General features: G+C 51.2%; 1 protein-coding gene and 1 long non-coding RNA gene across 4 annotated transcripts; one reads left to right on the top strand and one right to left on the bottom strand.

The window, feature by feature from the left end:
• Positions 1–137: 137 nt before the first annotated feature.
• On the top strand, positions 138–21,341 carry LOC105418312 (arf-GAP with Rho-GAP domain, ANK repeat and PH domain-containing protein 3-like). 3 transcript variants are annotated; one of them, XM_029832153.1, is made up of 35 exons: positions 138–293; positions 3,434–3,590; positions 4,646–5,527; positions 5,970–6,010; positions 6,470–6,549; positions 6,625–6,683; positions 6,998–7,237; positions 9,943–10,012; positions 10,107–10,227; positions 10,785–10,969; positions 11,042–11,148; positions 11,569–11,768; positions 12,004–12,089; positions 12,173–12,355; positions 12,703–12,847; positions 12,948–13,052; positions 13,169–13,322; positions 14,208–14,310; positions 14,394–14,592; positions 15,441–15,504; positions 15,568–15,731; positions 15,807–16,019; positions 16,198–16,303; positions 16,427–16,574; positions 16,642–16,710; positions 16,807–16,881; positions 17,558–17,675; positions 17,747–17,875; positions 18,631–18,767; positions 18,846–18,928; positions 19,038–19,073; positions 19,193–19,256; positions 19,331–19,468; positions 19,537–19,575; positions 19,678–21,341. In XM_029832153.1, the coding sequence occupies exons 2-35, from the start codon at positions 3,529–3,531 to the stop codon at positions 20,080–20,082; spliced, it is 5,010 nt and encodes a 1,669-aa protein (XP_029688013.1). In that variant the 5' UTR covers positions 138–293; positions 3,434–3,528; the 3' UTR covers positions 20,083–21,341. The 3 variants fall into 3 exon arrangements, with proteins under 3 accessions (XP_029688013.1, XP_029688012.1, XP_029688014.1); XM_029832152.1 differs by having other exon boundaries at positions 14,205–14,310; XM_029832154.1 differs by lacking the exon at positions 3,434–3,590 and having other exon boundaries at positions 14,205–14,310.
• Positions 8,169–9,486, bottom strand: LOC115248437 (uncharacterized). The gene is made up of 3 exons (XR_003887314.1): positions 9,073–9,486; positions 8,607–8,696; positions 8,169–8,534 (listed from the first exon to the last, which is right to left on the bottom strand). It is a non-coding gene; the product is annotated as an uncharacterized lncRNA (long non-coding RNA).
• Positions 21,342–21,450: the final 109 nt, after the last annotated feature.

Below are 21,450 nucleotides of genomic sequence, written 5' to 3'. Positions count from 1 at the left end.
TGTTTAGTATAAACTTATGTTGGGATATTTCTATCCTCTATTTTATCTTCTTTTACTTTAAGTAAAGAGAAACGGAAGCGAATCGTGTATGCTTTTATTTTGAAATCGGCCGCCGGATCTCGCAGTTGTCTCCGTCATGTCCAGCAGGAAATCTTTTCCGAGCAGAGCGAAGTTTCTTCTCCCAGAGCTCCCAGAGTGACTGAGAGCGGTGGGTTCTCCAGCAGGACCGGGACGAGGAGCTGGACCGGGCCAGAACCGGAACCATCCGGACCAGGAAACAGTGGGACTTAGAGGTGAGTGTGTGTGTGTGTGCGTGTGTGTGTCTGTGTGTGTGTCTGTGTGTCTGTGTGTGTGTCTGTGTGTGTGTGTGCGCGCGCGCGCGCGTGCGTTGGATTTGATTTCAGGCACCACATATTCATGACCTGTGACCCCTGTGATGTCATTTCTCATGAAAGGGTAAAAGTTTAGAGTAAAGTCAGAGTTCACAGAAGTGAAACACCTGTGGGAGAGGAGACTCCAGTAATCTGATTACAGAGGAGGCTTCAGTAATCTGATTACAGAGGAGGCTTCAGTAATCTGATTACAGAGGAGGCTTCAGTAATCTGATTACAGAGGAGGCTTCAGTAATCTGATTACAGAGGAGGCTTCAGTAATCTGATTACAGAGGAGACTCCAGTAATCTGATTACAGAGGAGGCTTCAGTAATCTGATTACAGAGGAGGCTTCAGTAATCTGATTACAGAGGAGGCTTCAGTAATCTGATTACAGAGGAGGCTTCAGTAATCTGATTAGAGGAGACTCCAGTAATATGATTACAGAGGAGGCTTCAGTAATCTGATTAGAGGAGACTCCAGTAATCTGATTACAGAGGAGGCTTCAGTAATCTGATTAGAGGAGACTCCAGTAATCTGATTACAGAGGAGGCTTCAGTAATCAGATTAGAGGAGGCTTCAGTAATATGATTAGAGGAGGCTTCAGTAATCAGATTAGAGGAGGCTTCAGTAATATGATTAGAGGAGGCTTCAGTAATCAGATTAGATGAGGCTTCAGTAATCTGATTAGAGGAGGCTTCAGTAATCTGATTACAGAGGAGGCTTCAGTAATCTGATTACAGAGGAGGCTTCAGTAATCTGATTACAGAGGAGGCTTCAGTAATCTGATTAGAGGAGACTCCAGTAATATGATTACAGAGGAGGCTTCAGTAATCTGATTAGAGGAGACTCCAGTAATCTGATTACAGAGGAGGCTTCAGTAATCTGATTAGAGGAGACTCCAGTAATCTGATTACAGAGGAGGCTTCAGTAATCAGATTAGAGGAGGCTTCAGTAATATGATTAGAGGAGGCTTCAGTAATCAGATTAGAGGAGGCTTCAGTAATATGATTAGAGGAGGCTTCAGTAATCAGATTAGATGAGGCTTCAGTAATCTGATTAGAGGAGGCTTCAGTAATCTGATTAGAGGAGGCTTCAGTAATCTGATTAGAGGAGGCTTCAGTAATCAGACTACATAGGAGGCTTCAGTAATCAGATTAGAGGAGGCTTCAGTAATCAGACTACATAGGAGGCTTCAGTAATCTGATTACAGAGGAGGCTTCAGTAATCTGATTAGAGGAGGCTTCAGTAATCAGATTAGAGGAGGCTTCAGTAATCAGACTACATAGGAGGCTTCAGTAATCAGATTAGAGGAGGCTTCAGTAATCAGACTACATAGGAGGCTTCAGTAATCAGATTAGAGGAGGCTTCAGTAATCAGACTACATAGGAGGCTTCAGTAATCAGATTACAGTGAGGAAAGACACTCAGTTGCATCATGGGTGAGCTGACAGTGTTTAACAGCAGGGCGTCGCTCCAAATGCAACTTCCTGTCAGGAGGAAACGCAACTTCCTGCTTAAACTTCTCCAGGAAACTTTGAACAGTCTGAGTTCAGGGGAAGCCTCCAGTATGGGCCGGTCCAGAACCACAGCAGCACCTGCTGAGGCCGGTCCAGAACCACAGCACCTGCTGAGGCCGGTCCAGAACCACAGCACCTGCTGAGGCTGGTCCAGAACCACAGCAGCACCTGCTGAGGCCGGTCCAGAACCACAGCACCTGTTGAGGCTGGTCCAGAACCACAGCAGCACCTGCTGAGGCCGGTCCAGAACCACAGCACCTGTTGAGGCTGGTCCAGAACCACAGCAGCACCTGCTGAGGCTGGTCCAGAACCACAGCACCTGTTGAGGCTGGTCCAGAACCACAGCAGCACCTGCTGAGGCTGGTCCAGAACCACAGCACCTGTTGAGGCTGATCCAGAACCACAGCAGCACCTGTTGAGGCTGGTCCAGAACCACAGCACCTGCTGAGGCCGGTCCAGAACCACAGCACCTGTTGAGGCTGGTCCAGAACCACAGCAGCACCTGTTGAGGCTGGTCCAGAACCACAGCAGCATCTGTTGAGGCCGGTCCAGAACCACAGCACCTGCTGAGGCTGGTCCAGAACCACAGCAGCATCTGTTGAGGCTGGTCCAGAACCACAGCACCTGCTGAGGCTGGTCCGGTGCAGGCCCGGTTCCCGGGGAGTCGCCTCCCGCCTCCACTCTGAGCTCAGGGAGGTAACGAGCTCCTCGTTCATCCGGCCCGTGAAGCTCGTTAGCAGGACGGACAGAAGAGTCGGAGGTCACAGGATGCTGAACCTGGCCTGATTACGCAGCTTCCTGTCGTTTTATTTCTCGTATCCATCATGTAATCACTCGTTTCTTTTATTAATTTTGGATGAGTGGAACGTGCTGGATTACAGGAGCAATAGGGAGAATATAAATAAATAAATATAAATAAAGAGTCTTACTGCTGCTCTCCTCCTCCTGGGTTCTTCTCCTGGTCCTGATTATGTAGTACACACTCCAATGCCTGATTCCAGGTAACAGGAAGTTGTCTCCTGCATCAAACGGCTACGCACGATGGCGTCCGGTTCACCTTCCCGCCCCCCCAGTACCTGACCGTGTCGTGGCTGCTCCCAGTCAGCGTGAATGTGGTTCCCCTCTCAGCTGGGAGACAACGGGCTCTCTGTTGACCAGATGACAGAACCGCTGTTCTTCTCCTGCCTCCATCACCCACCACGCTGCTCCCAGTGCCGCTAAGACTGAAGGGCTCACTCTTCCACCCACTTCTGGCCTAGCCTAGCATGCCAACTGGAATCACAGGAAAAGAGTTAGCCTAGCCTAGCATACATTGTCTGTGTAAGACAAATTGTCACTTTTGTCAGTTATCTGAGTGCCTTTTTTTAGCTACCAGGCTAACCGGCTAATCTTGGCCTGTCTCATCATTCATTGGAGTGAGCTGTGTGGCTGCAGTGCTAAGGTTTGCTAAGGTTTGCTAAGGTTTGCTAAGGTTTGCTAAGGTTTGCTAAGGCGCTGTAGGGACGGCAGCTACTCTCTTGTTGACTGATTCTTGTCTCCGCAGATGGGCGGTGATGTTCTGTCCCAGCTGTCGGTCAGTGATGGACCGTGATGAATGTGAGGGAGCTACAGTAGCGTCCCGGCCCCACGCTGGTTGTCATGGCTTTGCTGGATGGAAACACACCAGTTGAGACACTTCTAGTAGGAATCCATCTGGAGAGGTCAGAGGCTGTATAAAATGGAAATAACAGAATTGCTAACGTGCTAAACTTTACATAAACGTGTGTAATCCCTTTTTACCCTACAACTGTCTGTCAGGTGTCAACAGTTTCTTCTAGCTTTAAAAAGCAGGACAGCACGCGTCGCCATTAAACTTTACAGATTCCAGAAGGTCTGAATCCACCTAAGAACCACTTCCTGGTCTGAACTGCATTCCAGTCGTAGAGGGTTAACGATGCTTTACTGTATTCTTGCGATGGGCAAAGGCAGGTCCACTCCTGGATAAGTCCCCAGTCCCTTGTTGGCCCTCGATGAGCCTTAGTTCCGTGACCAAGGGTGCCGTGGCAGCGCTCTGGCACCTGCCCCTACTGTCAGACAACCCTCCATGTTGTCTGTACTGGGGCTTGAACTGAGAACCCTCCACTTCACAGTCCCCATCTTCACAGGTCCCACGAACTTCATGAGGCAATTACAGCTGATTCCAAGCAGAGCTGCTGGAGCTCTCCCTCACCAAGGGGATAGATCACATTGCGCTTTTCTCAGGCCTCTACAGACATTCGGTCTCTCCCAGTATTCCTGTTCTACCCCTCAAATATGAACCATCCAGAACTCTCAGGTCTACTGACTCTTCCCGAGGTTAGAAAGGTTTAGGGTGAAGCTGCGTTGAGGTTCTGTGGAGCAGCTATCAGGAAGAACCTGCTACCCTCCGTAGTCCTCAAACCTCTTCTGTTTGTCTCTGAGGAAGCTTTTGTTCCTTGCTGAACTGAACTGATTTAGAAGCTTTGATTCTCTAATCTGGCTGTTTTTATTCATGCGTTTAACTACCCTAACCCAAGAATTGCTGCTAGATGAATTTTAGAAATAAACCGTCTTTACTACTGCTCTTGTTAACGAGGTTCCAAGATCTGGAATTGACACGTTCCTCAACACAGCAAAAAAAGTTCCTGAGTCCAAATAGTCCTGATTTGGTCACGTTTAGTTTCTGTTTAGGTAAAATGGAGAGAGATCGCTGATGCTCTTCACCACAAAGATAATAAAATCCACAATCTCTCCTCAGGTATCTGGACACCTTCCAACAAAGCGGTCTCCTAGTGGCTAGAGATCTAACACATCTGGACCATGACGTCTTGGTTAGCCTGGGTGTAACCGCAACTGGACACAGGAAGCGAATTCTGCGATTGGTCAGTCATGTTGCAGGGACCGAAGGTCAAGCAGCCGCTCCGAGCCAGTGTGATCTGACCCGTAACCGTTGTCAGTCAGTGACAGAGTGGCGTGGCAGTGTTGGCCCGGGTCCGCCTCAGGTCGAGGTCTTCAGGAACAGCTCCACTCCGAATCTTGCAGTCATGCTGACAAACTTTGATGGTGACAAACCAATTGAAAAACCAGTTCCCAAACCCAGAACAGTGTTTAATCGCCGCAGGACAGTACCCGTCCGCTTCTCCCCAGACCTGGACACGATGCCTCAACCCCCCCGGAGGCTCTCCCAGGACTACCTCTGCTGTCAAGAGTCAGAAGGTTTGAGCTCAATGAACAGTCCCTCCTCTGATAACAGCTCTGAGCCCAGCAGGAGCCAGGCAGCAGGGAGGAGACCCAACCGGAGTCTGTCTTTATCTGCTCCAGGACAGGTTTTACCTCCTGTCCCCCCAAGGATGAACTGTGGGGTCCGTCCTAGTGTGTACAAGGGATCCTCTTCATCTTCTTCCCCAGCAACGATGGAACAGAATGTCACATGTTCTGTGGCTTCCTCTCCTGGGAACAGGTTATCTGGGTTCACTCCATCCGGTTCACCAAGTGCAAGCAGGATGGAGATGGTCTCCAATGAGATCTACTGGGGAACGTTGCCCGGTTCCCTTGGCTCTACTGGAGCTGGAATGTACAGTAGTGCTCAAACAGCTCCTCCAACCCCACCCAGACAAACAGCTGGCCCTCAGAGGAAGAGGTAGGTACCTGGGAGGGCTGTCCTGGGTCAGCATACAGTTCTCAGGTGGAGACGGAAGCTGCAGGGTAACCTCATCAGAACCAGGATAGAGGAAACATGAAAGGGTCAAACATTTGGATGAAAGGAAGCATCAAAGTGCTTGTTTAAGTTAGCAGTGAATACGCTACTTGAATTAGCCAGATTAGCAATGCGGTATTAGCATTTAGTGCTAACCCTGTTATGAAGATGGAATAAATGCTACAACTGTCAGTTGTGACACTCACGTCGGTTCCTCGGCTTCTTGTTACCTGTAATACTGGATCCACGTGTGCCAACGTGGCACCAGAGAATCCGCCTCATGTCCGGTTCTGGAACTGTTCCCTTCAGTTCTGTGAGCAGTATGTATGAACGGTGGTAGAACCTCTACAGAAGCTGATGGGGTCTATTTGGCGTGTGATTTCAGAGGCAGCACCCTCAGCAACAAGTCTACCGGATCAGCCAGAGGTGAGTTTCTGTGGACCTGACCCACCTGTACAGCAGGCAGGTGAATCAAACATCTCATCCACGTCATGGTTGAGCCACATTGAAGACAACACTCACCATTAGGTCTGGTCAGGCTGAGGATTTAGAAAGACCTCCTCCTAAGAGTAGCCAAAACTCTCTGAGCTCCACCTGGACTTCCCTGTAAAATCCGATGAGCAGGATCCAGGGGATGAGAGGTCTTCTGGCCCTGTTTTCCCTATTCTTGGTCAGAACTAACGCTTCATTTGATCTTTTTCTAAAACCTAAAAAACCTGTTTAACTGAGCAGAGACAGACCCTCCTCGAACTCTCGGAGCTTCTAGCCGAGCACGTCAGGAAGACTTGATCCAAACAAACGGTCTGAAATTGAGTCGGTGCTCAGACTCGATTTCCTTGGTGCTCATGTGCGTTTGACGTTGGGGTAAAACTTCCTGTTCCACAGCATCATCAGGTGATCCCGAGCAGGACATCAGTCCGTACTGGGAAACAGATTTCCAGTCCAGCTGGAACCCCTCCACTGAGGTCAGAGACGTTCCCGACATTGTTCACAGCGCAGTTGTGACATCAGCAGTCTGGAATTATGGTTTTGTGTTCTAGAGCGAAGCAACCGGCCTCGAGGACAGAGAGACCTGGAACACCCCTGGAGAGGATCATGGGTAATACAGCAACTCTTCTCCGACACAGAGATCTTTTGGATAACGATGACCTGGATGATTGAGGATCTACACGGCTCCTCCCCCTCGCCATAATACTCACAGGAGCCTAGTAGTGTCTCTCTCTCATCTTCTCACTCATCACCCACCTGCCCCACCCACCTGCCCCACCTGCCCCACCCACCTGCCCCACCTGCCCCACCCACCCGCCCCAGCTGCTTTTTTCTCTGTCTTTAGGATTCTAATCTGGGGCAGAGGATGGTGAAGGTTAAACATGTGTGGAACTGTTGGTGAGGGTAAAACGTGTCTTATTTTAGGCATCAGAAGTCCTCCTGGACAAGACGTCTCTCTCAGCCTTCCCACTCTGGAGACTCTCAGGGCTACAGCACCGTTGGAGGAACTACAGCTCCCACCTCCTGGATGTCACTGCCCCCCCGCAGCCTTCCCTCAGAACCAGAGGAGGATGGAACCATTTCACCGTACGCTAGCTACACTTCCATGACTGAGAAAGCCCCGCCCATCATCTGTAGCTGGTTGGATAAACTTTCACCTCAGGGGTGAGTTGGATTTCTACACCATGGCTGGTAGTTAACACATTTAGATGGTTGCTGGGGACTGGTTAGTGGTTCTAACCAGAAGGGAGGGGAGAGGGGAGGAGGGGGAGGGGAGAGGAGAGGAGAGGAGAGGAGAGGAGAGGAGAGGAGAGGAGGGGAGGGGAGGGGAGGGGAGAGGAGAGGAGAGGAGAGGAGAGGAGGAGAGGAGGGGAGGGGAGGGGAGGGGAGGGGAGAGGAGAGGAGAGGAGAGGAGAGGAGAGGAGAGGAGAGGAGAGGAGGGGAGGGGAGGGGAGGGGAGAGGAGAGGAGAGGAGAGGAGAGGAGAGGAGAGGAGAGGAGAGGAGGAGAGGAGAGGAGAGGAGAGGAGAGGAGGGGAGGGGAGGGGAGGGGAGGGGAGGGAGAGGAGAGGAGAGGAGAGGAGAGGAGGGGAGGGGAGGGGAGGGGAGAGGAGAGGAGAGGAGAGGAGAGGAGAGGAGAGGAGAGGAGAGGAGGAGAGGAGAGGAGAGGAGAGGAGAGGAGAGGAGAGGAGAGGAGAGGAGAGGAGGGGAGAGGAGAGGCTGCTGCACCTTCAGCAACAGAGTCAACCTCAGCAGGGCTCAGATTATAATGATTGATCCCTGGGGAAACACACGGTGGTCCTGGGATCAGCACAGGGATCACTTCCCTAAACTTAGCTACAGCATTATCTGAAAGACATCTGCTATAGTAAGACTTTGTTCTGAGCATAGAAGAATCCTTAATCATAAATGTAAAAGTGATCAAAGAATGGTCTGACAGGAGGGGGTTCTGAGGGAACACTGACGCATGTTCTACCTCAACACCATAAGTCAGAACTAGATCTAGGGTGTGGTTAAAGCTGTGAGTTGGTTGGTTTATCTGCTGGAGGAAACCAACTGACTCCAGTAATGAGATGAAGCCATTTCTAAAGCTGTGATTTACAACGTCTACATGGATGTTAAAGTCTCCAATGATAAGGGAGGGTCCATCCCTTATCAAGGAGCTGGCTTCCAGAACCCAAGCTGTGCGTGGAGGCTAGCCCAGCTATCTCTGGCCGGTACCTCTCAACTAGAGGTAAGATCGGGCCTAAAAAATCCAGCCCGACCCGACCCAGGCCCGCGGGTATTAAAGCCCGACCCGGCCCGAGCCCGATCAATTAACTTGATTTGCTGGCCTGAGCCCGAAACAAACCCGAAATTTTATATTTTATTTGTGAGGATTCAGGAGGAGGAATTGTAGATCGCGAGGAAGGGCATCTGGGGTAAAGCCTCCAGGGCGTAGCAGGTTCACTATAGTCTTCGTTACTAAAGGCGGAAACAAACAGACTTGAAAAATCCTCCGCTGGAGACTGCGCGCACGGATGAATCCATTCATACATGTTTCTGGACCAGCTGCTGTTTGAGAAGTCAGACCCGCTGAGGTAGGTGGTCCAGAGCGGTCACCTCGGTGTAAAGTGCGTGTTATTCCTGTGAAATAAGGGAAATAAATAAACCCTCAGATGGATGGATGGAAAATTAAAAAGAGGGCGGGACCGCGGCATTCACGTGCGCACGGCATGGTCTGGCTCTGTTTAGTAGTTAAATAGCAATTAGCATACAGCGCCTTCTCTGTTTTATCCAAATTATTTATTTATAATAAGTATTCCTTAGTTTAGTATCCACACATCGTTTTAGTGTATATTTTTATAAACAAATATTTATTTTAAAAAAAGTCAGCGAGAGAGAAGCCCGGCCCGACCCGACCCGAACGTAATGATTGACATTTTACGCATTTTAAGCCCGAGCCCGACCCGAATTTCGGGTTGGGTCGGGCTCGGACTCGGGCTCGGTCTTAAGATCTTACCTCTACTCTCAACCTCCTGCACAAGCCCAGGCTCCTTCCACAACAGTGAGGCGATGCCCCTGTAGCCAGAGGTTTGGCCTGAGGGTTGGGTTGCATCTGCCCCTCATGGATCTTTCTGAGGGTGGTTAGCCTACTAGAAGTTGGACCCATGTCACCATGACAGAGACCTGGCCACCAGAAGCTCACCTTCGGGCCCCAACCCCAGGACCCAGCGCCAATCCAGTCTGATATGTTTTTCACGATTGGTAGATGAACCAATGTTTGTCTGGCCCCTCACCTAGGACCCATTTTCCATGGGACACCCCACCAGGGGCATTACAGCCCTGGACTATTTAGCTTCCAGGATCATTCGGGCGCACCAGCCCTTCCCCCATTGTAAGGCGATGGTTCTGGAGAAGGTGGCAATTTACACGTCGAGGAGGAACCAAACGGAAACCAAAGCTGTTGAAGAAGCTGCTTCAGTGGGGCGCAGACTGCATTTGGGTTCTTACAAAATCATACTTGAACCAATTCTGACAGCTGTGTCCCAAAAACATTGTCAGTAGAGACCAATTATGTCTTAAGTCCAAGAGAGACTGCATTGCTGCTTTGTTTGTTTGTTTGTTTGTTGTGTTTTCTAATGTATTTTGTGACCCTGTGAAATTGTAAATGAAGTCTTCTTCTTCAGGTTTCAGAGGCCAACACTGGCTCTTCCTCTCTTTGCTCTCTTCCTCTCTCCTTGTATTCTATCCATCCTGAGAGGCTGCCGTACCACCTCCTCCTCTTCCTTATCTTCTACTCGGTCTGTGGTGTCTGTTTGTCCCTCTGCAGATGCTTTATGATTTAGACAGTTGCCACCTGGAAATTGATGTCTTCTTTATTTTCTTTCAGGAACTATGTTTTCCAGAAGCGTTATGTCAAGTTTGATGGCAAAAATCTGATGTACTTTGGCAGTGAAAAGGTGAGGAAGAGCTTGATCTTCATCTGGGTGGATGTTTGTGGGAGTTGGGCCTTGATTGTGTGTGACAGCTTGTGGTTCACCTGTGGTCCGGCAGGACGTCTACCCCAAAGGAGTGATCCCATTGGCTGCCATCCAGATGGCCCGGCCAGCCAAAGACAATAAGTTGGAAGTCGTGACACATCCACGGATCTTTGTTTTCAGGACCGAAAATGAAGGTGAGTTTGTTCGTGTGCAGACATGAAAGTTTCAGCATTAACAGGAACAGGTCACCTGACCTGGCCGGAACAGGTCACGTGTCCTGGCCGGAACAGGTCACGTGACCTGGCCGGAACAGGTCACGGGTCCTGGCCGGAACAGGTCACGTGACCTGGCCGGAACAGGTCACGGGTCCTGGCCGGAACAGGTCACGTGTCCTGGCAGGAACAGGTCACCTGACCTGGCCGGAACAGGTCACGTGTCCTGGCCGGAACAGGTCACGTGTCCTGGCAGGAACAGGTCACCTGACCTGGCCGGAACAGGTCACGTGTCCTGGCAGGAACAGGTCACGTGTCCTGGCCGGAACAGGTCACGTGACCTGGCCGGAACAGGTCACGGGTCCTGGCCGGAACAGGTCACGTGTCCTGGCCGGAACAGGTCACCTGACCTGGCCGGAACAGGTCACCTGACCTGGCCGGAACAGGTCACCTGACCTGGCCGGAACAGGTCAGGTGACCTGGCTGAAGCTGCAGCAGGACGCTGCCCTGGACGTTTACTGACTCGATGTTCTCCGCAGCTTTACGGCAACGATGGGTCGGAATTCTGCAAGAACATGTCAGAGATCAGTTAGTGTTTGGTCGGCGCCGTTTTGGTCCTGGGCCACATTGCCAGAAACAGGGTTTCCTAGACCTGAAGGGAACCAAATCCAAAGTTTATGCTGCCATCATCATGGAGGAGATCTGGTTGTACAAGAGCGAACAGGTGAGAACAAACGTTCATGAGAAGGTGAAGATGGCTCAGGTCCGAACATTACTGCTGTGTGTTTGTGTGCAGTGTTTCCGTAACGGAATTGGCATCACACTAATCGAAGCTCACGGAGCAACAATTAGGGATGGGAAACACAAGAGCTTTGACCTCATCACCCCACACAGAACCTTCAGGTATGACATCAGCAGATGCTCTCACCTGGTCACCAGGTGAACCTTGAAGGCAAGAAAAGGCAACAAGCCTGCAAAACCATAAAGAAACAGATGATCTCACTGTTCCGAATGTTTGGGTTCGTGTCTTTGTCAATCTTCTAATCTTCTACCATTGTGTCTTTGTCAGCTGCTTTCATCTGTTCTTTGATTTGTTCTTTGATCCAGCACCTGTGTTTCTTTGCTTGTCTCCTCTCTGTCTCACTCTCTCTCACTGTCTTCATTCACCCTTTCACACCCAAGACGATGGGTGAGGGTTAGATGATGACCACCATGTCGGTGCTTCTGCAGCATCACACTGATCTGAGACAGTGAATTGATATTTTTGCCGCCCAAGAATTTAGTTTCATTCAAGTCTTTTGTCCTTTGTCTCTGCCTGCTCAGTTTCACGGCAGAGTCAGAGCGGGAGAAGCGGGATTGGATGGAGGCACTACAGGAGGCCATTGCAGAAACTCTGTCAGACTACGAGGTGGCCGAGAAGATCTGGTCCAATCGCTCCAACAGAATGTGTGCCGACTGCAAGGCTGTGAACCCGGACTGGGCCTCAATTAACCTGTGTGTAGTCATCTGCAAGAACTGCGCAGGTACCCGTCTTTGATCTGTCATCCACTCCTAGCATGGGATGCTATGACTAGGGACCAGAAGAACGGCAAAATAACATCAAAGCATAGGTTAGATGGGATTGGTTACCTTGACCGGATCTTAGATCCTGGTCTCTGGATGTTGTGGTCACCACATCAACCACGTGTTAGCTTTGTAGCTACATGAGTGTCCACTGGCTGCTGGACTCTTTTCACAGCATATTGTGATGTTGTCCAGGGCAACACCGAGGTCTGGGAACGATGGTGTCCAAGGTCCAGAGTCTCAAACTGGACACCAGTGTGTGGAGCAATGAGATAGTCCAGGTGGGTCAGGACATCCAGCAACAGTGTTGAAAGCTGCCGTCGATGGATTGGATCATGGTCGTTCTTGTGTTCCTGTCTGTCAGCTGTTCATCATGCTGGGGAACGATCGGGCCAATGAGTTCTGGGCAGCCCGGCTGAGTCCGACCCACGAGCTGGACTGTGATGCATCACCTGATCAAAGGAAAGAGTTTATCATTCAGAAGTACAGAGAGGGGCGGTATCGTCTGAGAAGCCCCGCCTTCAGCAACCAGGAAGAGCTGCTCAAGGTCTGGACAGACCCTGACCCTGACCCTGACCCTGACCCCTAACCCTGACCCTGACCCTGACCCCTAACCCTGACCCCTAACCCTGACCCTGACCCTGACCCCTAACCCTGACCCCTAACCCTGACCCTGACCCAAGTTCTGGTTAAACCAGAACTTCTCAAACACCTTTCAGTGTTTCTGTGTTCCAGAACATCTTTAGATGAGCTGCTGCCACGTCTGACTGTCTCAGCAAGACACAGTTTAGTCCGTTTGGTCCAACTGTTCTCCCCCCCTCCCCCTCCCTCTCTCCCTCCTCCCACCCCTCCTCTCCCCCCCTCCCCTCCCCCTCTCCCCCCCCCCCCTACCAGGTCCTCTGTGCTGCCGTCTCTGAACAGACTCTCCTGAAAACCGTCACTCAGATCTTCTTGGAGGTGGAGTCTCCATCCCTCGGGAACAACGGCGACAGCCGTCAGCTTCAGCAGCACCAACCCCTGAACCACCTCAGTGCCTCAGGTCTGACCTGGTCTGCTGGTCCTGATCGCTGTGTGTCCATGTGATAACTGCTGTGTGTGTGTGTGTGTGTGTGTGTGTGTGTGTGTGTGGGGGGGGTTAGATCCAGGGGTGTACGATGAGGTCATGCAGTCGGTCTTCCATTCTGGTTACCTCTACAAGGCTGTCTCCTCCCACTGGGGGACATTGTCCAGGAAGACACGAGAAGGTGGGCGGAGACTTTTTATGAATCAGTTTTAGCTTCAGAACTTCAGAGGCCTCAAAGCTGCAGTGAGATCATTGATGTTGTCTCCAGTCAGACTGACCAGCTGTGTTTGTTGTCAGATTTCCAGAAGTTGTGGTGTTCTGTGGACCGCTCTCTGATGTTCTACGAGTCGGACCTGTCGGCTGATCCCTGCATGCAGATCAGCCTGAGAGACATCGTGTGTTTAGGAGTCAGCCGACCCGACTCGTCCAGCAACAACGGATTCCTGGACAGGTCTGAACCGTCTCCAGCAGCCTCAATGATGGGTGGATGATGGGTGGATGATGGGTGGATGATGGGTGGATGATGGGTGGATGATGGGTGGATGGATGGATGGATGGATGATGGGTGGATGATGGATGGATGATGGGTGGATGGATGATGGGTGGATGGATGGATGGATGATGGATGGATGGATGGATGATGGGTGGATGATGGGTGGATGATGGGTGGATGATGGGTGGATGGATGGATGGATGGATGGATGATGGATGGATGATGGATGGATGATGGGTGGATGATGGGTGGATGATGGGTGGATGATGGGTGGATGATGGGTGGATGATGGATGGATGATGGGTGGATGGATGGATGGATGAATGGATGATGGATGGATGGATGGATGATGGGTGGATGATGGGTGGATGATGGGTGGATGGATGAATGGATGATGGATGGATGGATGGATGGATGGATGGATGATGGATGGATGATGGGTGGATGGATGGATGATGGATGGATGGATGATGGGTGGATGGATGGATGATGGATGGATGGATGGATGGATGGATGGATGATAAACAGATGGATGGATGGATGGATGATAAACAGATGGATGGATGGATGGATGGATGGATGGATGATGGATGGATGATAAACAGATGGATGGATGGATGATGGGTGGATGGATGGATGGATGGATGGATGATAAACAGATGGATGGATGGATGATGGATGGATGGATGGATGGATGGATGGATGATAAACAGATGGATGGATGGATGATGGGTGGATGATGGATGGATGATAAACAGATGGATGGACGGAGGGACGGAGGGACGGAGGGACGCGTCCTGCAGCCCTCTGCCTCCCAGCCTCCTGTACCTGTCTCTCCAGCAGGTTCCGCTACACCTTTGAGCTGTACCTGAGCTCGGAGAAGCTTTCCCACTTTGGTGTGGAGACGGCTGAAGCTCTGCACAGCTGGACGCGGTCTATCGGGAAGGTTGGTCCCTGTCCACCTGTCCACCTGTCCACCTGTCCTCCTGTCCTCCAGGACCTTCTGACCACCGTGTCCTCCCTCTCCAGGCGGCGACGCCGCTCAGCTGCCACTGCCTGCTGACGCGGGAGTTTGAGCGGGTCGGGCGGCTGCGCTACAGAGCCATGCTGGACCCTCAGCAGTGGAAGGAGGCCTACTTCGTCCTGCAGAAGTCCAACCTGTTCATCTGTCCTCTCACTGACGGCGCAGCAGAAGACATCATCAACCTGAAGCGTCTGCAGGAGCTCAGTCAGTCCACCCGCTGGTGCCGCTCCATCAACCCTGACCCTGACCCTGACCCTGGCCCTGACCCTGACCCCTGACCCCTGACCCTGACCCTAACCCTGACCCTAACCCTGACCCTGACCCTAACCCTGACCCTGACCCTGGCCCTGGCCCTGGCCCTGACCCTGACCCTGGCCCTGACCCTAACCCTGACCCTGACCCTAACCCTGACCCTAACCCTGACCCTGACCCTAACCCTGACCCTGACCCTGGCCCTGGCCCTGACCCTAACCCTGACCCTAACCCTAACCCTGACCCTGACCCTAACCCTGACCCTGACCCTGACCCTGGCCCTGACCCTGACCCTGGCCCTGGCCCTGGCCCTGACCCTGACCCTGGCCCTGACCCTAACCCCAGACCCTGGCCCTGACCCTGGCCCTGGCCCTGGCCCTGACCCTAACCCTAACCCTAACCCCTGGCCCTGGCCCTGACCCTGGCCCTGACCCTGACCCTGGCCCTGACCCTAACCCCAGACCCTGGCCCTGACCCTGACCCTGGCCCTGGCCCTGACCCTAACCCTAACCCCTGGCCCTGGCCCTGACCCTGACCCTGACCCTGACCCTGACCCTAACCCTAACCCCTGACCCTGACCCTGACCCTGGCCCTGACCCTGACCCTAACCCTGACCCTAACCCCTGACCCTGACCCCTAACCCCTGACCCCTAACCCCTGACCCTGGCCCTAACCCCTGACCCCTGACCCTGGCCCTGACCCCTGACCCTAACCCCCGACCCTGACCCTGGCCCTGACCCTAACCCCTGACCCTGACCCTGACCCATCAGGCCGATTGATCCCTGCTTTTACTGTTGAAGGTGTTGCCTCCGAGACTGGGAACCACGAGAAGAAGGACATCCTCGTTCTAGTGGAGAAAGGAAGGTGAGACAGGCGTGAGTCTCTGGTGCCTTCAGCGTTGCTTCATCACGTCTTCTTCTTCCTCAGGACTCTGCATCTCCAGGGTGTCGGGCGGACGGACTTCTCCCTCTGGTACTGTGACATCCAGAGGGCAGCAGGTGGGAAAGGAAACGCTCTGAGGGAGCAGCAGCTGAGCCGAAACGATATCCCCATCATCGTGGACAGCTGCATCTGCTTCATCACCCAGTACGGTGAGGACGAGGCTCCAGAGCTCTGCTGAGTCGGGTCCACAGAACCGCATCTAACAGTCTCAACATGCTCTGAAGGTCTGGGCCACGAGGGAATCTACCGCAAGAATGGAGCAAAATCCAGAATCAAGCTGCTGATGGATGAGTTTCGAAGAGATGCACGAAATGTGAAGTTGCGTATTGGAGACCACTTTATCGAGGATGTGACAGACGTCCTCAAGAGATTCTTCAGAGAGGTGGACGACCCGGTCTTCATGGCTGACCTTCACCCGCTGTGGCAGGAAGCTGCAAGTGAGTCAAAGTTTGGATCATCCAGACTGTCCAGGCCAGTCAGGGACTGCCTGGTGGGTCTGGACCAGCTACTGGAGCGCTAATGCTAATGTTAGCATTGTGTGTGTGTGGGTGTGTGTGTGTGTGGGTGGGGTGTGTGTGGGTGGGTGTGTGTGTGTGTGTGTGTGTGTGTGTTCAGAAATCCGCCAGAGGAGTCTGAGATTGGACCGCTACAAAGACATCATCCGGACTCTGCCCCGCGTGAACAGAACCACTCTGGCTGCTCTAATAAGTCACCTGTACAGGTGAGCTCAGCACAGGTGAACCTTTACTCCCATCACGGTGGTGCCACAGCGACACAACGATAAGACTCATCATCAACCATCAAAACTTCAGTGGAGCTTTTTGTGATCATTAATATTGTTCAGGGTCCAGAAGTGTGCTGATCTGAACCAGATGTGCACCAAGAACCTGGCGCTGCTGTTCGCCCCCAGTCTGTTCCAGACAGACGGGAAGGGAGAACATGAGGTGAAGATCGTGGAGGACCTGATCGATAACTACCTCTTTGTCTTTGACGTGAGTAGAGATCTGCACAATCGGTGCTGCTCAAATTCAGGTCAGAAGATCACATGTGTCACCTCAGATCGACGAGGAGCATCAGAGTCAGATTGACCTGGAGATCAGCCTCATCACCAGCTGGAAGGACACCCAGGTAACGAGCTCACCTGAGGTCAGCGAAGGTTCCCTCACCCTGATTTCACTGTGTGTGTGTGTGTGTGTGTGTGTGTGTGTGTGTGTGTGTGTGTAGCTGTCCCAGGCTGGTGATCTGATCGTTGAGGTCTACCTGGAGATGAAGATTCCTGACTGCTGTGTTACCCTGAAGGTCGTTCACGCTTTGCTTCTTCACTAACTGAACCATCAAACTCATACTGGTTACTGCTAGTAACTCATACTGGTTACTGCTGGTAACTCATGCTGGTTACCGCTGGTAACTCATACTAGTTACGGCTGGTAACTCATACTAGTTACCGCTGGTAACTCATACTGGTTACCGCTGGTAACTCATACAAGTTACGACTGGTAACTCATACTAGTTACCGCTGGTCACTCATACTGGTTACCAGTGGTAACTCATGCTGGTTACCGCTGGTAACTCATACTAGTTACGACTGGTAACTCATACTAGTTACCGCTGTTAACTCATACTGGTTACCGCTGGTAACTCATACTAGTTACGACTGGTAACTCATACTAGTTATAGCTGGTAACTCATACTGGTTACCGCTGGTCACTCATACTGGTTACCAGCGGTAACTCATGCTGGTTACCGCTGGTAACTCATACTAGTTACGACTGGTAACTCATACTAGTTACCACTGGGCTCCTCCAGGTCATCATTGCAAATAAAAGCTGCTTCTTAAGTGACTCATCAGTAATTAATTAAAGATCAACACTTTCATGATGATACAGGAATTCTTGTGAAATACGCTGAGCTGCACTTTAGTTCTGTTAGTTCAAATTGGAAGTCTGGCTGGCCCCTGTGACCTTTGACCCCACAGGTTTCCCCCACCATGTGTGCTGAGGAGCTGACCAATCAGGTTCTGTTCATGAGGAACGTTCCTGTTGGAGACAAACACATGTGGATGGCGTTTGAGGCAGTGGAGGATGGACAGCTGGGTGAGGGAGTCACCTGTATCCCTGTGGGAAGCACCTGATCTGCTGATCTCACGGTCTGTGTCCTGTCTCAGAGAGACCGCTGCACCCCAAAGAGAAGGTCCTGGAGCAGGTGCTGCAGTGGTGCAAGATGGCCGACCCCAGGTCCTCCTACCTGCTGGTGAAGAGCATCCCAACAGGACAGGGCCTGAACATCTTCACCTGTACGTGTGTGTGTGGGTGTGTGTGTGTGTGTGGGCGTGTACGTGTGTGTGTACGTGTGTGTGTGTGTGTGAGTGTGTGTGTGTACGTGTGTGTGAGTGTGTGTGTGGGTGTGTGTGGGTGTGTGAGTGTGTGTGTACGTGTGTGTGTGTGTGAGTGTGTGTGTACGTGTGTGTGTGTGTGAGTGTGTGTGTGGGTGTGTGTGGGTGTGTGAGTGTGGGTGTGTGTGAGTGTGTGTGTACGTGTGTGTGTGTGTGAGTGTGTGTGGGTGTGTGTGTGGGTGTGTGTGGGTGTGTGAGTGTGGGTGTGTGTGAGTGTGTGTGTACGTGTGTGTGTGTGTGTGAGTGTGTGTGTGTGTGTGTGTGTGTGTGTGTGTGTGTGGGTGTGTGAGTGTGTGTGTACGTGTGTGTGTGTGTGAGTGTGTGTGTACGTGTGTGTGAGTGTGTGTGTGTGGGTGTGTGAGTGTGGGTGTGTGAGTGTGTGTGTGTGTGTGAGTGTGAGTGTGGTGTTTTATAATATAGAAGCATCAGAAAAAGAGGGGCCTGATCTTCAGTCCAGCTTCATTAATGTTAATGAAATGTTGGTTGTGGTTATTTAAACATCTCTTGACGTGTCAAACCTTTAAGACTTGAGTTCTATCGGGGGGGGGGGGGGGGGGGGCAGCTCATTGTTGACCACAGAACACACACCAGCACGTTTAAAGTTCTATCCACAGCTTGGTCAATGAATTCCCTATTTCTCCATCGACCCGTCTCAGCCTATGAGAGTGACATCATGAAGGTGGGTCTACTGAAATGTCGCGAGGAACCTCCGAAGCTCCTCCAGGGCACCAAGTTCCAGGAGAGAACCTTCCAGATCAAAGAACACAAACTGTTGCTGCTAAAGGACAAGAAGGTTGGTGGTCAGCCCCCCTCCCCCAGTTTGAACCCACTCAGTGGGCCCCCCAGTCCTGACTGGTGTGAGTTTTTCTAGAGCATCAGACCAGAGAAGGAGTGGTCTTTGAAGTCTATGAAGATCTACATTGGGATCCGCAGGAAGCTAAAGGCTCCCACCAGGTAACCAAAGTATTTTGATCATTTCCAACCATCCAGTCAGATCTTTGAAGTGAATTCAAGTCTTTTTTTGTGACCCTTGGACTAATGTGAAGTGCTGTTGCCCCTGCAGGTGGGGCTTCACAGTGATGTCAGACAAACACCAGCTGTAAGTACCAGTACCGGTATCAGGATCCTGGCCCAATGCGACCCGAAGAGTTCTGGTTCCATCAAAAAAGATAGTTCTCTGAGTGTGATGTGTGTGTTGCCGTGTCTCTGGTGTCTCAGGTTCTTGTGCTGCACCTGTGAAGCAGACCTCTGGGACTGGATCTCCTGCTTCCTCAGGGCCCAGGTCAGAGTTTGTGTAGGATTTGCTCACACAACCTTCATGTGATTGCTCAGGATTCCACCCTGGGTATCTTCCAGAACGATGATCCGGTTCCTCCAGTTCTCCGCCGTCACTCATCATCAGACATCTCCAAGCAGAAGTTTGGCACCATGCCTTTGGTTCCGATCAGAGGAGATGAGAGCAACAGCAGCATGCTGTCGGCCAATCAGACGCTGGTCAGTCCAACCAAACCATCCAACAAGATCTCTGAAAATGCACAACTACATTTTTCTTTCTTCTACAGAGGAAGCTGCATGACAGAAGGACTCTCTCCATGTACTTTGTAAGTAGTCGATTCTGTTTGATTATGTTGTGTTTCATACCTTCAGGACATTTGGAGTATCTGGGTGTGTGGGGCCTGATCTGTCTCACCCTTCTCCTGCAGCCGATGAAGGGCCAGCAGGACTCTTTTGAGGAGCATTCTGCTTCTCCAGACCTTCCTGAACCCCTCTATGAGGAGGTTGGAGATTTTGGCCTGCAGGTTCTCAAGTCTCTGGAGACCAGCTTCTTGTCCAGCAGCACTGCTGAAACGCAGGAAGTCAAAGACCAACTGCAGCTCACACTGGTTCCTGTGGACCACCCTACGGTCTGTGACTCTCAGGTAGAACACAGCTCTGTGGAGCCTGTGGATCATAGAGGAGGAGGTGATGGAGGAGGGGTGGACTCATCAAGGATGAGGCAGCTGCAGGGCGTGTGTACACCATCCCAGGAGCTGCTCCTACAGGAGCTGTCATCCGCCTTCATCAAGAAGACTGAGGAAGAGGAGCAGGAGCCGCCATGTGATGTCTGATCTGCTGGGGCTGGAGCTCCTACAGGAGCTGTCATCCACCTTCATCAAGAAGCCTGAGGAAGAGGAGCAGGAGCCGCCATGTGATGTCTGATCTGCTGGGGCTGGAGCTCCTACAGGAGCTGTCATCCACCTTCATCAAGAAGCCTGAGGAAGAGGAGCAGGAGCCGCCATGTGATGTCTGATCTGCTGGGGCTGGTCACCTTGTACAGTAGACACAAGCAGTAAAAATACTCCTCACTACTTCACTCATTGAGGCTGAAAGTCAACAGCAAAGTATAGACTGACTTCATCATCGCCATCATCATCATCACCATCATCATCATCACCACCATCATCATCATCATCACCACCATCATCATCATCATCATCACCACCACCATCATCATCATCACCACCATCATCATCACCATCACCATCATCATCATCATCATCACCACCACCACCATCATCACCATCACCATCATCACCACCATCACCATCATCACCATCATCACCATCATCACCATCACCATCATCATCATCATCACTGTAGTTGTCCTTCAATATATGCCATTAAACTAAGTCAAATATTTAAGAGGAGAACTTCCTCCCAACTCTTTACCACTCCTGTTTACTTTGTGAATAAAAGATCATATTTATGATACTTTTGTGCGAACTATTGCGAGACATCACTCGGTGGTTGTGAAACTCAAATTGTATTCTTGTTATTTTGTTTTATTTTCTACTACGTTAACCACCCACAGCTGGTTGATGGTTCAAGCCCCAGGCCAGGGGCGGTGGGGGAGGTGCCCAAACACCTTCAGAGCACCGCCTAGGTACCCTTGAGCAAGGTACTGAACCCAGAAATGCTCACAGAGGGCCCTGAAATGAACTGGTATATCATATTAGAGAGCTTTGAAGTCCACGTTTGGTATTGATGGTGAGAGAGGGAGAGGAACTCGTGGCACTGGTCAATGACCGCTTCGGAGCTGCTCAGAAGATCATTAAAAGGGCAGATACGTGCAGATAAAAACAAGATTTTAAAATTTCATCCAAATTAAAAAACCATCAAACTGTTTCTGGGTTATAAATAAGAACACACAAGAACCAGCCGGAGGCACCTGCGACGCAGATCATGTTGGGAAGGTGAACAAGTGAACTTCCGGTTGCGACTACAGGAGCTTCCTGTTTTCAAGGAATGTTGAGAAAACGTGTTCTGGCATTGTGTGGACTTTTTTCCTCTTTTATTTCACAAAATAAAACAGAAACGTGGCACTACTTTATCCAATCTGTTTTATAAAATTATTGATCTTGTTCCTACAGACATTGTAACTCTTTCAGCTGGTGTTTTTGATTTAACGAGTTTGTTGATTCCTCTGAGACCGATTA

This window comes from Takifugu rubripes, unplaced genomic scaffold (genome assembly GCF_901000725.2).
Source record: "Takifugu rubripes unplaced genomic scaffold, fTakRub1.2, whole genome shotgun sequence".
Classification (NCBI taxonomy): Eukaryota; Metazoa; Chordata; class Actinopteri; order Tetraodontiformes; family Tetraodontidae; genus Takifugu; species Takifugu rubripes.
The sequence above is the reverse complement of the archived record's forward strand: the minus strand, read 5'-3'. Positions and strand labels throughout refer to the sequence as shown.

Excerpts from the sequence above, each read along its gene's own strand:
- LOC105418312 (XM_029832152.1), top strand. The coding sequence starts at position 3,529 with ATGGCTTTGCTGGATGGAAACACACCAGTTGAGACACTTCTAGTAGGA. Across the intron at positions 12,090-12,172 it reads GGAGCAATGAGATAGTCCAG|CTGTTCATCATGCTGGGGAA; the intron begins GTGGGTCAGGAC and ends CCTGTCTGTCAG. Across the intron at positions 19,074-19,192 it reads ATGTCAGACAAACACCAGCT|GTTCTTGTGCTGCACCTGTG; the intron begins GTAAGTACCAGT and ends CTGGTGTCTCAG.